Consider the following 15,293-nt stretch of genomic DNA (forward strand, 5'->3'; position numbering starts at 1 on the left):
AGGCCACATGCCAGGCCAGGGGTGCATGTCCTTGGGCAGGGCAGGGTCCACAGGACTTCCCTTCTCCAAGCTAGGGGCCGCACACCTCAGGGCAGCCCTACTGGGGTCAGAAGTTCAGGCTGGGGCAGAACAAAGGATGGTCACTGGTAAGAGGCCCACAAGGTCACCTGACTCTCTATTTCTTTCTCTTTCAGCCCCCTGTGGGGGACAGTATGTGGGTTCGGACGGAGTGGTCTTGTCCCCCAACTACCCCCAGAACTACACCAGTGGACAGATCTGCTTGTATTTTGTTACTGTGCCCAAGGACTATGGTATGGGTTTGGGTTGTTGTTGTTGTTCATATGTTTTCTGACTCCTCACCCTCATTCCAGAATGGACAATTCCTCAGACTCCTCCCAATTATGCAGCCCCATTGTGGGAACTGCAGAACTGTCTCCCAAAAAGGACAGCTGAGTGTTGACATTCTAAAACGGGCTGTAGAATACATTCCTGACACAGAGGGCAGAAGGGCATAAGTGAGCCCCGCCAGAACCAAGGGGACAGGGTTGGTGAGAAACTGGCCAAGACAGAGGGAAGGCAAGGTGCCTCAGGGAGCTACCCAGTATGGCCCAAGTCCTAAGGGAGGTGCCGCAGATCTAGACCTGTTAGGAACCCAGGGTGAGTGGCCAAGGAGCAGGAGGGAGGAAAGGAATGGGATGGAGCTGGACTTGAAAGTGCAGGTGAGGGAGACCAGGAACCACATCATTCTGGCGTCCCATCTGAGAACCAAAGCCTGATCCAGAAGCTATTGGTAGGACAAGCAAGAAAAAAGTGAAAAACAGGCCAGTGCCCTGGGAAGACAGAGAAACTTCCAGATTCCAAGAGATGTGGGCAGAAAAAACCAAGCTCATTACCTTGTTGGCAGTGGGGACATTCAAGAATCCCGCCAGCCCTGGAGGCATTCAGAAAGATGAAGGGCAACCAGGTGACCAGGCTGGCTTCTTTCTTCCTGGATCTCCTCTTTGTAGGAGGACTAACAACCATGTCTAAACACGATTGATGTTGGGTGTGGCAAAGGACATCAACATGTCCCAACCATCTAGGGGAGAAGCAGGAGGGAGGGAGCAGCCTGCAGAGAGCTAACTCCTTATTCCCCAAGACAGGAGGGGCAAGCACAGAGCAAGGCCTGATGCTTGAGGCATTCACCAAACATGTAGTAAGCACCCACTGGGGGCCATGCACTCTGCTGGGTCCTGGAGTTGCAGTTCTCTGTCCTCTATAAATTCCCAGTCTCATCTCTACCCATAGCTCCAGCCATCAGTACACCCACTCCTTCCCCAGAACCAGGACACTTACGTACATGTACACACACTCCCCAATATACTGAGGTGGCAGGAGCCTCAGACCTGCAGGATCACAGTTAGAAAAGTCCTGAAAGGCTGTCCAATCTGATCTGCTACCCAGAGCAGAATCCTTGATAGGTGGGCATGCAGTTTGTGCTTGAATCCCCCCCAGTGATAAGGAGCTCACAGCACTCACTACAGATCTCTGTATACAGTTTTCAACTCAATGACACTGACTAACTGGCCTTGGGACGCCTGAATGTGGAGTCCTGACATCACAAGGAGAAAGGGATGGTACCAAAAGCCCTCTGATGGCCTCCAGTAGCTGTTGCAGCTGCTATCTGGGAAAGGAACAAACTTGGTTCCGTTTCGCCTCCACCCGCCTGACCTTTGGGTGCAGCGGGTGTTGTCTTGACCCTTGTGAAGCGCAGCCCGGCCTTCCCAGCTCCCCGCCTCCCTGTGCCCTCCCTGTGCCCTCCCTGTGCCGGGTGTCTGACCACTGCCAGACTGTGCGGCTGCACTAACCAGTGCAGCAAGCCACAGCCCAGGAACCAACAACTTCCCCAGGGCTGCCTTCCTCCTGACGTGGGCCCCTAGACCCCGAGATCCCCTCTCCTGCCCCCAGCGCGCCTGCCCAGTCCCCACACCGTGTCTCCTCCACAGTGGTGTTTGGCCAGTTCGCCTTCTTTCACACGGCCCTCAACGATGTGGTGGAGGTTCACGACGGCCACAGCCAGCACTCGCGGCTCCTCAGCTCCCTCTCGGGCTCCCACACAGGTATCCGGGGCTCGGCCAGGGTGGGGACGGTTATGGGCTGGGGGCATCACGGCCGGCTAAAGGAAGGAGGCTCTAGAAGCACCCCATGGCCGCAGGTGGAACCCTAGGGCTCTGCGTGCGTGTGGTGCTCTGGTGCTGTCTACAACGCAGCGGCCAGCTCCTGAGAGCTCCAACTAGGGGGGCCTTCAGCAGCTGCCCTTACCCAGGCTGTGTCTGCAACGCCCCCTTGTGGTGTAGCCTTCTGTTGGTTCGTATTCAAATGCAACTTTTTTCTTATTATAAATGTATTGCATTTTCATCATAGAAAACTTAGTGACAAAACAAAATAATTGCATACAGAATCAAAATAAAGACTACCCCGAAAGAGCCACTGACAAGATGTAGTGGATTTACTTCTGGTCTTTGTATCTACTTCGATGTTTACATATTTTATTCAACAAACCAATATACATATTTTATTGAAATATTCACTGCGAGCTTTTCTCTGTCATTTTTTTCTTCTAGGCTAGGATTTTTAAGTGCCATATAGTAATATCTCATACAATTAGTTAAAATTTATGTAACGAATTCCGTATCATTGAACATTTAGATTGTAATGTTTTGTGCTTATGAATAGTAATGCAATGTATTGTACATACATCTTTATATACATTTCTGTCACTTTAGAATATCTAGAAGTGGAATTGTCAGTGTAAAGGATATGTGAGATCTTTAAGGCTTTTTGTGCAGATTATCAAATATCCCTCTAGAAAGATCTTGTCAGTTTGATCACCAACAATAAGAGGGCATGTTTTATTCTTACAAAACCAGGTAATTAAAAAAACAAAAGCGTCATCAGTTTGAAAAGTGAAAAATGGTATCTCATTTTCTAATTTGCCTTGTTTTATTACTAGTTAGGTTACATTTTTATGTGTTTATTGGCCTGTGCATTTTTTATTTGTGAATTTATTGTGAATTTGTGTTGATTTTTCTGTAAGCACTTATTTTCTTATTTATTGAGCAGAGCTCCATATTTTAACCTATATAAATATATACATAATATGCTATGAAAAACCCTCCTCTCCAGCTTGTCTTTTGCTATATAATTTTTGTCAGGGTGCTTTAAGGTCAGAATATGTAAATTTCTCATGCTATCAAATCTATCAATATTTTCTTTTATAGTTTTCTCCTTTGCTTTTATGCTGGTCAAATAAATATTCCTCTGTGTTTTCTTTCACTTCTTAGTTTCATCACACTGCTTTAATACCTTTGGAATTTATTTTGATTTATTATTTGATATAGGGAATCTAACCATATTCTTTCAAATATAGTTAATCAGTTGTCCTAGCAGAATTTTCAAAATGCCAAATTTACATATACTAAATATTTATGAAGTGTCTGTTCCTAGACTTTTTATCCATTTCTTCTAAATGTCTATTTATTCCTTTTTCAGTTTTAATTATTGTAACACTATAATAGTGTTTACTATATAATAATTTTAAACACATGGTATTATAAGTCCCCAGAGTCATCCTTTTTTTGAATTTTTATTGGCTGTTGTTGCTTACTTTTGCCTCCAAATTAAATTTAGAAATATTTTGTCAAGTTTAAAACATTGCATCAAAATCTTGACTGAGATTTAATAAAACTTACACGTTAAATTAGGGTGAACTCACATGTTTATAATATTAACTCTTCTTCCCATCCAGGAATACAACATGTCTCTGCATTTGTTTATCTTCTGTAGCCCTTGAAACGATGCTATAATTTTTATTTAGGCAGTATTCATTTTTTGTTAACTTTATTCCTAGACATTTCATGGAGATTTTTGTTGCTGTTGTAAATGGGTCTTTTTTCCCCCATTATGTTTTCTAGCTGGTCTTTGCTAGTATATTCAAAGACTGGCGTTTTTGGCATATTTGCTTCGTAAAGTCATTGGACTCTTCATAATACTGCTTTCACTGCCAACTACTTCTCCTGGCTCCTCTAGGCAAGAAGTAATATCATCTGCAAATAAATTTGTCTCATTATTTTATCTCCTCCTTTTCAGTGGCTTTTCTTTTATTTTTTTCCACAGTTATTGGTCTATTCAGGTATATTACTCTAATATCAATGTTGATATTTTAGCTTTTAGTAAAAAAATCCATTTCATAATTTCCTTTACATTTAGTACCACAATTTATATAATGTACTACGGTGAGGTTTACCCTGCTTTGTATTAGCGGTGATATTCCTGCCTTTGTTATGCTGCATCGTGCATTCATCATCCCCTTTTTCTTTGGCTGTACCAGGTGTTTTGTGTTTTTTTGTTTGTTTTTTTTAATTTTTATTGCTGCAATTTATCAATTATTCTGCAGAGTTTGTTGTTATTTTTTGATTAATCTCTGCCTTTATTTCATCATGTCCTTCCTCATATTTTTCTTCTGATTATTTTGTTCATGTTCTAACTGCTTGAATTGAGAGCTCTGTTCATTATCTTCTCTGCATAATAAGGAACATGTTTACAGCGATGTATTCACCTCCAAGCATAGTTTTGGCTTCATGCTGTAAATTTGGTTATGTACTATGTTCATCATAATTACTTTTTAAATAGCTCGTCGTGGTGTTGTTTACTCTTTTTGCCCAAGAGTTGGCTAAGAATGTCTTTCCTTTTCCCCTAAGAATGTGGATTTTGTTCTTGACGCATTAAACTTTTGTGTTAATTTATATTTTTATTTCCATGTAGTGAGAGAATGTGGCCTGTACCATTTCTTCTTTGAGGATTAATTGAGGTCCTCTCAGTAGCGAAGGACCTTTTTTTTTTTTTTTTTTTTTTTTTTAGTTTTCTAAATATCTAAGAAGGATGTGTATTCTCTGTAAGGTAGAGAAGCAGGACGAAAGCTCAGGCTGTACAATCACACTCTTTTCTTAGCTCTCCTGTTTGCTTTCTAGATGACTTAGGGCACAGTACTTGACCTCTCTGAGCTTCAGTTTCCTCCCCTGTAAAATGCAAAGAGAAAGAATCCTACTTCCTATAGTGTTAGGAGTAAATGAGATTTGTAATTGCCATTAAATCAGTCTTACTCAATTTTGTTATTCAAATCTATTGTATCAGTGATTCTCAACCAAATGATTTTTTTGTAACCACCACCTCACACATACACACCCAACCAAGAGTGTAAATCAGGAACTCCTGGAGTAGGATGCCTTTTCAAAACAGATAGATAGATAGATAGATGTATAGCTATAGATTTAGAGGTATAGTAAGGATCAAGTAAAGAGAGATAGAGGGTCTACATTTAAGACCTATAGATATAAATATGGATATAGATATAAGTGTATAGGACCAATAGAAACAGGAAGGGAAGGGAAGGGAAAGAAGGAAGGAGAAGGTGGGGGAGAATCCCAGCACTTTGGGAGGCCAAGACGGGCGGATCACGAGGTCAGGAGATCGAGACCATCCTGGCTAACACGGTGAAACCCCGTCTCTACTAAAAAAATACAAAAAAGTAGCCAGGAGAGGTGGCGGGCGCCTGTAGTCCCAGCTACTCGGGAAGCTGAGGCAGGAGAATGGCATAAACCCAGGAAGTGGAGTTTGCAGTGGGCTGAGATCCAGCCACTGCACTCCAGCCTGGGTGACAGAGCAAGACTCCGTATCAAAAAAAAAAAAAAAAAAAAAAAAAAAAAAGTTGGGGGAGGAAGAAGAGAGAGTGAGAGAAAGAGAGAGAGAGAGAGATGTATAAGACCTGTAGATATCAAACTCCTGACTTCAAGTGATCCACCTGCCTCAGCCTCCCAAAGTGCTGGGATACCAGTGAAACCCCATCTCTACTAAAACTACAAAAATTCACTGGGCATGGTGGTGGGTGCCTGTAATCCCAGCCACTGGGGAGGCTGAGGCAGGAAAATCACTTGAACCCAGGAGGCAGAGGTAGCAGTGAGCCAAGACTGCGCCATTGCACTCCAGCCTGGGCGACAGAGCGAGACTCCATCTCAAACGAAAAAGAAAAAAAAAAAAAAAAACCTGTAGGTGTCAATTTCAGTGTATTCAGAGAGTCCCTTATTCCTCATTCGGAGAAACACTATAACGAGCCATTGGTACTGATGGAAGTGCACTATGTCCCTGTCCCTGAGTTGTGTTGGGGGAGAAAAAGCTAAAGGACTGCTACTCAACAGTCTTCATTTTGTTTTTCTATTTGATGTATCAATGATTGTGAATGTTGCATGAAAGTATTTCCCATTACAATTATGATATTTTGTTGTCTTCTTGTATTTCTAGCAATTTTTGCATCTGTTTTCCTGACATATCTTCTCTCATTTTCTCCAACTCTTTTTCTTTTAAGAGGAAGTTGACTCATTTATTTTACAAGTGAATTACTTGGTCTGATATCTGTCATCTTGTATTGTTCTTTCTGTGCTTTTGTTTGTGTTGTTTTGATTTTGCTTCCTCGCTTTTCCATACATACCTGACCCAACTCTAAATTTTCAAGTTCTTCTTGATATATTTGGACTTTTATATTAATGTTATAGTGGTTATTTTTTAAATTGTGGACTTCTTCCCCAAGAGCAAATTTTTGCATTTGCATTTTGTTTTGTTAGCTCATTTTGTTTTGTTAGCTCATTATATTTTTCTGGTTGTGTTTATCCCTGCTGGTTCCTTAATTCCCTACTTTAGTTTTGGATTTGTTTTTTCGTTTTTTTGTTTTTTTGTTTTTCAGTAGGGCTTATAACTGCAGTACTTTCTGTCACCATGCATATATGAGAATGCTTTCCTTTTGACATAAGATATAAATAACAACTTGATTGCAAATCAAATTATGGGTCAAACTTTATCTTTCAAAACTGCAGTAATTATTCCACCATTTATTGTTACAGACAAATTGGAGTCCAGCGTGATTCTTTGTCCTTGTACATAACCTGTGCTTTTCTGTCTATATGATTTTCTTTTTTGTTGTTAATGAAAAAGCCCACTAGGATGTGTTGTGGTGGAAGTCTCTTCTCACTAATTCTATCTTGCACTTGGCAAATACTTCAGTCTGAACCTCACAACTTAGGAAAAGTGTCTTCTTTCTTAAACGATTTTTCTGTGTGCGGGGCAGACAGAGTCTCACTCTGTCGCCCAGGCTGGAGTGCAGTGGTGCGATCTCAGCTCACTGTAACCTCTGCCTCCCAGGCTCAAGTGATTCTCCTGCCTCAGCCCTCCAAGTAGCTGAGACTCCAGTTGTGCTACACCACACCCGGCTAATTTTCATATGTTTAATAGAGATGGATTTTCACCACGTGGGTCAGGCTGGTCACAAACTCCTGACCTCAGGTGATCCGCCCATCTCGGCCTCCCAAAGTGTTGGGATTACAGATGTGAGCTACTGCACCCTGCCTTAAGTGATTTTTTTTCTCCTTCAATTTCTCTGTCTTCTCTTTCTGGAATTCCTGATATATGCATATGGATTTTTTTTTCATCTTTCATGTCACTTGTCATTTCTCTTGTTATTTTAATCTCTTTATACTTTTTCTGTGGATTCTGAGAGAATTTCCAAAATTTCATCTCCACTTCACTGTTCAGTTTCTGTGGAATCCAGCTGCTTGCACTAGCATTTCTCATCTCTATTGATCTCAGATCCTTCATCCTCTGACTTCACAGATGCAATGCTAGATTTAATCTCATGACAACCATGACTGAACGTCTGCTGAGAGTTTTGCCTGTTCTTTACTGTGGTTCAAATAAAGTATTTGCTTTGACCTCTCCGAGTGATCTCCTTCCTCAAAACTTTAACATTTTTTCTTATGTCCAGTGATTTTACTATTTGCTCTCTCTCAAAGATGGAGGCCCATGTGCCTTCAGGGCTGAAGTTGACATGGGTTCTGTGAGAGCTCACTAGGGTCCTTATCCACATCTGTCAGGCCAAATAGAAAAGCTGAGTTTCACTCTGCTCACATCCATCTGGAGGAGGAGTTGGAGATGGCAGTGATAACAAAGGGAAGCTTTGTCTTCATGAGTTTCTTTCTGCTTTGGCAGCTACATGTTAGCTGGGGCAATAACTGTTAGCTGGGGCAATAACTGTTAGCTGGGGCAATGACTGTTAGCTGGGGCAATGACTGTTAGCTGGGGCAATGACTCCTAGCCAGGCTCAGTCCTCTGGGTCACATGTACATCTAAGCCTGTTTTGCAAAAGGCTCTCTGCTCCCGTGTTGGTGGCATCACTTCAGCTTCCTGGAAGTACAGGTGGACCTCCCAGTAGCTCCCTTGTGGGTCCTAACTCTAGCCCTCACTGTAGTGGACATATAGCCTGGTTCTCTATAATCACTGTTTCCCTCCTGAGAATGGGGTCTGGGGTCAGCAGCCCTTCCCAGGGGTCCCTAAGTCTGCAGGGGGCCAGCAGGCAGAGTGGCCATGCTGCTGCCTCCACCCATGTTCTCCCTGGGCTTCCCCAGGATGGCGACTACACTAATTGGCTACAGGTCTCGTTGGTGCTGTCTCTCCCCTGGCCTATCTGTACCACACCAAGCAGAAGATGCACCTTTGTCTTCTGCTACAAAGGCTGTCAGCCTACCCTGGTTTCCTGTGGCCATGCAGCTTCCCCCCAGTTTGTGTGTTATTGGCCGGCAATAGTATATCCTGGTTTGCCTGGGACAGTCCCACCGTAACTATTGATAGCGCTTTCTTTGACTCTTAGAAGTTTTCTAGTATGAGCAATAAATTACACCATCGCTCTGGTTATCGACAGGGTGGTGGGAGAGTGTCTGGGAAAGACCAGTTGCTCCCAGATGATCACATCATCCTCCTTCCCAGAAGCCAATGCTATTTTTTAAAATGCAGATTGATGTCAGTTTTCCAAGTAAACCACCAGTCAGTCGGCTTAGTAACAGCCGCTCTCTCCATCCCTGTTGCTCCACACATCCTTAGCAGCCTTCTGCTTTCCGGCACGGGTCATTTAATCTTTCTGGGCCTCTCTTTCTTTTCTTCCTTCCTTCCTTCCTTCCTTCCTTCCTTCCTTCCTTCCTTCCTTCCTTCCTTCCTTCCTTTCTTTCTTTCCTTCCTTTCTTTCTTTCCTTTCTTTCTTTCTTTTCTTTCCTTCCTTTCTTTCTTTCTTTCTTTCTTTCTTTCTTTCTTTCTTTCCTTCTTTCCTTCTTTCTTTCTTTCATGAGGGTACTCAACTCTGGCATGCCAACCTCACCATGACCACAGGTCAAGTTAAGACTGTGGATGAAAAGCTTTCTAGAAACTTTAAATTGTAAAGCGCAGTAAAAAATGTAAGATTTCATTTCAGGAAGGCCTGGAATGTGGAAGGAATTGCTGCATGGGGTACTGGAAGGAATTGCTAGGAATTGCTGCATAAAATCCTTCCTGGCCTGGATTTTATCTTCTGGACCCACCTGCTGGACTCACTGTTCTCTCCTCCTTGCCCCTTATCTCGGCAGGAGAATCATTGCCCTTGGCCACCTCCAATCAAGTTCTCATTAAGTTCAGTGCCAAAGGCCTCGCACCAGCCAGAGGCTTCCACTTTGTCTACCAAGGTATGGAGGACATGGACGCCGGAGGTAGGAAGGTGATCTCGGTTCTTAAGGGACTCGTGATCGAAGGAACAGGGATCTTTGACCTCTAGTCTCAGGGTGTTTGGGGGCAGTTACTAGTTTGTAGGGCAATTCCCTGAAACTCAGTTGAATTTTATACATTCACTTACTCAGCAGACATTTCTTAGACAAGTTGTGTGTTAAATGAGGAAAGAAATCAGACAAGGGAAGTCAATTTTTTCCCCTTCCCCACCCCACCCATTGTCTGGCATGGTCCAGATGGCACTGAAGAGACCAGCCCAGGCATCTTACCTAGACTCCCCTGGAGCTTGGTGTTGTCTGCCAGGCACAGTAAAGGTGCGGGGAAAACACAGGCTTTGAAGTGCCGTGGACGTGGATTTGAATCCCACCTCCCCACTTTGGAGCTGGGCTCCAGCTACGCCAGGCCTCAGAGCCTGTTTGCTCACCTGTAAGAAGAGGGCAATCGCAATGCCTCACTGATAGGATGCAAAGAGGCTTCGGGAAGCAGCTGGTACCAACCAGCCAGTCGGTGTTAGTCCCCTTCCTTACCGGCCCAGAAAGGCAGTTTGGAGCACCCTGGCTTTCACCCCCAGGCCCCAACCTCCACTTGCCCAGGAGAACATCCACTTCTGTAGGGCCCAGGTTCTAAGCATGGTCCTGTTCATTCGATTCTGCCCAGGATGAGCTGTGTTTCTCTGCAGGGGTGATCCTGCCACAGGGGAGGCCATCCCGGGCCCATCACCATTGTGGGCGGCAGGAGGGAGAGAAGACCGGGGTCATGGAGGGCAGGGCGCCAGGCAGGATCTTAAGGCACATGGGGAAAACAGGACAGAGGCAGGGTGAAGGCCCTGAGAAGGTGGAGGAGGAAGGCCCATTCTCCTTGCTAGGGAAAGTGGGACCCTGTTGGGTGAGGGGCGTCATTGGGAAGGCAAAGAACAAAACGGGGCCTAAGGTCCGTGGGAGGTCCACGGCTCTACCTCCCATGCTTTCCAACAGCTGTGCTGTAGCACTGTGTGTCCAACCATGCTTCAGTGTAACAGGCATCTTCCTAGTTAGCCCTCGAGCCCTTCCCTACGGGAGAGCTTCCAGAGCCTCTCAGGGTTTCATCCAGACGGTCTTTGTTCCAGACCCATTGCATGTCTGTCCCTGGGCCAGTTTCTGGGGGGTGAGTCCTCCCCTCAGTGCCCTTGTCCCCCACAGCGGTTCCCCGAACCAGCGCCACGCAGTGCAGCTCTGTGCCGGAACCCCGGTATGGCAAGAGGCTGGGCAGTGACTTCTCGGTGGGGGCCATCGTCCGCTTCGAATGCAACTCCGGCTATGCCCTGCAGGGGTCGCCAGAGATCGAGTGCCTCCCTGTGCCTGGGGCCTTGGCCCAGTGGAATGTCTCAGCGCCCACGTGTGTGGGTGAGTAACCAGGACCCGGGCGTTGGGGGTGCGGGGGGCGGCACGTAGTCCTTTCCCTCTAGGGCGGCACATAGTCCTTTCCCCACGGCACACAGCGGCCGCCGTCCACCGCATGGCTGAGGTGGGGTGTTCCAGTCAGCTCCTGTCCCCGGCGCTGTGGGCTGTGTGGAAGACAGCAGGGGTACTGGGGACGGGGCACACGTGGAGAGAGGAGCGGAGCCCAGGGCCCCGAAGAGAGTTGCATGGGGAGAGGCCATGGAGAAGGCAGGACTGGGGACATTAGGGAGACGCTCCCATGGGGAGGAGGACAAACAGAGGCTGGGGGCCCTGAGGGAGGAGTCTGCTTGGGGAGGCTCCCACGGGAGGCCACAAAGCCTCTGACCCGACGGCCTCTCCTCCCAGTGCCGTGTGGAGGCAACCTCACGGAGCGCAGGGGCACCATCCTGTCCCCCGGCTTCCCAGAGCCATACCTCAACAGCCTCAACTGTGTGTGGAAGATCGTGGTCCCTGAAGGCGCTGGCATCCAGGTAGGGGCAAGGAGGCGCCTCGGTCGGGCAGGTGGCCGTCTGCTCACAGGTAACTGCTCACAGGTGGCTGACCACAGATGCTGGCTGGTGCCAAGGCCTGAGTCAGGGTAAGCCAGTAAGAGACATATCAGCCCTGTACCTGGCCCTATGGCTAAGGAGACTCAGTCCAGATGTGGAGATGTGGCCCCCAAGCAGAAAACACAGTAGGTTCCAGACCCCAAGAGCTTCAGGGGCATGCGGTGGGAGTTGGGTAATCCAGGAAGGAGGAGAGGTGGACATCGCTTGGCCCTGGTCAGGAGGGGAGGCTAAAAGAAGGAATGGGCCTGGAGCTGGAATCTGAAGTGTGGGAAGGATTCATAGAAGTTGTTTCTCAAATGGCTAAAGATTTTCTTAAGATTTTGAGGGTTAGAAGGGGAGGCAGTGCTGATGAGAAGAAAGAGCAAAGCACCCAGCACAACTGAAGCACAGAGAACCCCCAGGCACACACCTAGGGAACCTCACACAGCCTGAGCTGTAGAAGCTGAACTGGGGGCATAACTGGTACCCAGGGGTAAGAGCCAGGCAGAGGGAGTCCCCATCGTTGGTGCCAAGGCATGGAAGAGGGTCAGGAGCCTGCAAGGCCAACGGAGAGGCAGCAAACTGGGACTCCGGCAGACAGATCCGGGCAGGAGTGGGTTACGGGCTCATTGCTGCAGGACATCTGATGTAATCAAGGCAGGAAAGTGGGGAAACCCAAGGGACGTTCCAGAGATGAGGAGACAGTCAGTGAGACTGTCTTCCCACTTCCTGGAATTTCTTTTCCCCATTCTCTACTTTGCAAAATATCCCACTGTCTTCTAATCATTTTTTTCCACATCTGTCTTCCCTACTGGACAACGCGCTCCTTGGAGTTGGGGCTGCATCTTACTTTTATTGGAAGGGACTAGCATAGTGTTAGGCCCAGAGTAGATTCTCAACAAATTTGAATTAACTATGGGAAGGGCAGAAAGGGAAAGCAGAGAAGGAGGGAGGGACGCAGGCTGCCTAACCAACAATTCAATCCTCTGCCTTCCCAGATCCAAGTCATCAGTTTTGTCACAGAGCAGAACTGGGACTCCCTGGAAGTATTTGATGGTGCAGATAACACTGTAACCATGCTGGGGAGTTTCTCAGGTAAGCTGGTTTCCAGGGACTTCAGTTTGGAGGGTGGTGCTAGAACTCCTCATCATGAACATTGCTATTAATATTATTATTATTGAGATATAATTTATATTCCATGAAATTCACCATTTTCAAGTGGACACAGCAGTGGTTTTCAGTAGATTCAAAAGGTCCTACAACCATCACTACTAGCTAGTCCCAGAGCATTTTGACCACCACCAAAAAAAACCAGGTACCCATTTGCACTCCCCTCCCCAGCCCACACCTAACCTCTAGTTACCAGCAATCTACTTTCTATCTCTATGCATTTGCCTATTCTGGGCATTTCATATAAATGGAAGCCTTCTGTGTTTGGCTTCTTTCACTTAACATGATGTTTCCAAAGTTCACCAAGTCACAGTATAGTTCAGCACATCATTGTAAGGACAGAGCATATTTTGTGTGTCCGTTCATCAGTCAATGGCTTGTTTCCACTTGTGTGCTGTTATGAATAATGCTCATGCACAAGTCTTGGTGTGAACACACGTTGTCACTTCTCTTGAGTATACACCTAGAAGTGGAATTGCCGGGTCATGGGGGAACTCTATATTTAACTTTTGGAGGAACTTCCTAACTGTTTTCCAAAGTGGCAGCACCATTTTGCCATTCTAGTGATGGAATTCTGACTGAGTGTGGTGTATAGCTGTGCCCAGTGGCCAGGGCAATTATCTGAATCTTTTAGGTCCACAACTCTAGATGGCCAGGAGATAAAGAGGAGCCACATGCTCCAGATAAACTGTCCACACTGCAGGACTGCCCAGAGAATAATACAGGTCAGAGCTATCCTGAAGATGGCTAAGAGGAGACCCAACTGGTACCTCAGCCTCCTGTGGGCACATGGCTCTGCCACTGCTCATTTTACAGGAAGCAGATTAGTTTCCCCTCCCTCAGCCATTGGACACTTAGCCCTCTGAGGAGTGCTAATTTGTCATTTAGTGAGTTTCATAACTGGGGACATCTGGGGGCCTTGGGAGCAGAATGTCAGCAGGTAGCAAAATCCAGAAGAATGGGGAGGAATGCAAGGGCCTGGAGAAGCCAAACTTAAATGACCCCTGGTGTCCTTGCCCTAGGAACAACTGTGCCTGCCCTTCTGAACAGCACCTCCAACCAGCTCTACCTTCATTTCTACTCAGATATCAGCGTATCTGCAGCTGGCTTCCACTTGGAATACAAAAGTAAGAATCCAGGGTCTTGGCTTGTACAGAGTTCAGGGTGGGACCTAGTAGTTACTGAGCCCCTTCTGAGCAAGGGTTATATTGGAGCTGCATGTTGTCCATCCCACGTAAGCCTTCCCACAAGCCTAGGTGAGGATGCTAAAGCCTGGAGAAGGTCTGAAACCTCCTCAAGGCTGAGTTCTCCTCCAAGTGTCTGTTACTCAAAAACCTGTATGCCTGCTCAGTATCCACGCCAGGTATGGAAAGGGGACTTGCATTGGCCAAGGTCCCAGTACATAATTGGGATGTAAGAATATTGTGCCTTCCTCCCCCAGTTCTAAAACCTGGCCTCTCTAACCCCTAGTTCTGTGATGCGATTATTTTTGAATTTCCTCCTATCATTGGATACCTCACTCATCTTCTACCAGATTTCTCACTGCAGGCTCAAACCCTTATATCCTGGCTTCTGGCATCCCTCAGTGGTCACTACTAAATACTCTTCACAGAAAAAGATTTGTGGATGTGCCTTCTGGGGATCAAAGAAAGAGGTTTCTAGGGAAACTGTTTGCATACTGGGACTGCCTGCCCCACCCCCTTTCTCCACTGGGTACAGGGAAGAATAGGTAGGCAGCAGCATTTGTTACACTTTTTATTCAGCATATACTTATTGAGCATTTACAACATGCCAGGCACTGTGCTGGGATTGGGAACAATTAAGATGGGTCAGTCAAAGTGCACTAGAGAGAGGTAGATACGGAGAGGTGCATGACAGCATTACAGGTGCTCTCATGGATGACTCTAGATGGTAGAGAAGTGGTTCAAGGGAGAGAATGGTTGTGGGCAGGTGAAGAAGCAAATGTCGTGAAGAAACATTGAGCACCTGCAATGTGCCACGCCCTGTGTTAGGTCTCCACAGAACAAAGGTGAATAAGACAAGGCCCCTGCCTTCAAAAGCACAAAATCTAGAGGGAGAGATGGACATGGACACAGTCATTTTAGTGAAACCTGAGGTGCTAAGAAAGTACAAAGGAAAGGAGCTAAAGCTAGGCCTTGCAGAAGCGGATGCCTGAGTTGTTAGGTTTGCAACGGGAAGAGAAAAATGTAGGAAGGCATGGTTGGCTTGACCATCTGTGACAGCATGGGCCTGAGCAGAAAGAAGGCCCACTTGGTGCTAGATGCCTGATTGGGTCAGAACTATATATTACACACATGCCCACCTGGGTCTGTGAAACAAATGACCTTCATCCACCTGCTTCGGAAAGAATTACATAGATCCCAGGATGCTCGTCACCTGAAAGAACTGAAGCATGCACCTGGAAAAAATAAAAAAGACCCAGCTCAGGACAGCTAGAAGCAGACCCTGCAGGGTAGAGGGTAGGACAGGGACCTCTGAGACTCCTCCCAGCAGATGTGTAAGGCTTCACTCCCCTGGTGCAGTG

General features: G+C 46.3%; 1 protein-coding gene across 7 annotated transcripts in view; it reads left to right on the forward strand.

Annotated features, from left to right (window-relative positions):
* CSMD2 (CUB and Sushi multiple domains 2) overlaps nt 1-15,293 on the forward strand; it is a 654,890-nt gene that overhangs the window by 530,546 nt on the left and 109,051 nt on the right. For all 7 annotated transcript variants that reach the window (XM_037996751.2, XM_007979489.3, XM_073007520.1 and 4 more), the window contains 7 exons: nt 195-311; nt 1,986-2,099; nt 9,477-9,572; nt 10,791-10,994; nt 11,397-11,521; nt 12,577-12,673; nt 13,771-13,875. In XM_037996751.2, the coding sequence (XP_037852679.2) occupies nt 195-311; nt 1,986-2,099; nt 9,477-9,572; nt 10,791-10,994; nt 11,397-11,521; nt 12,577-12,673; nt 13,771-13,875 (858 nt within the window). The remainder of the gene's footprint in view (nt 1-194; nt 312-1,985; nt 2,100-9,476; nt 9,573-10,790; nt 10,995-11,396; nt 11,522-12,576; nt 12,674-13,770; nt 13,876-15,293) is intronic.

The sequence above is a fragment of the Chlorocebus sabaeus genome, chromosome 20 (assembly GCF_047675955.1).
Source record: "Chlorocebus sabaeus isolate Y175 chromosome 20, mChlSab1.0.hap1, whole genome shotgun sequence".
Lineage (NCBI taxonomy): Eukaryota > Metazoa > Chordata > Mammalia > Primates > Cercopithecidae > Chlorocebus > Chlorocebus sabaeus.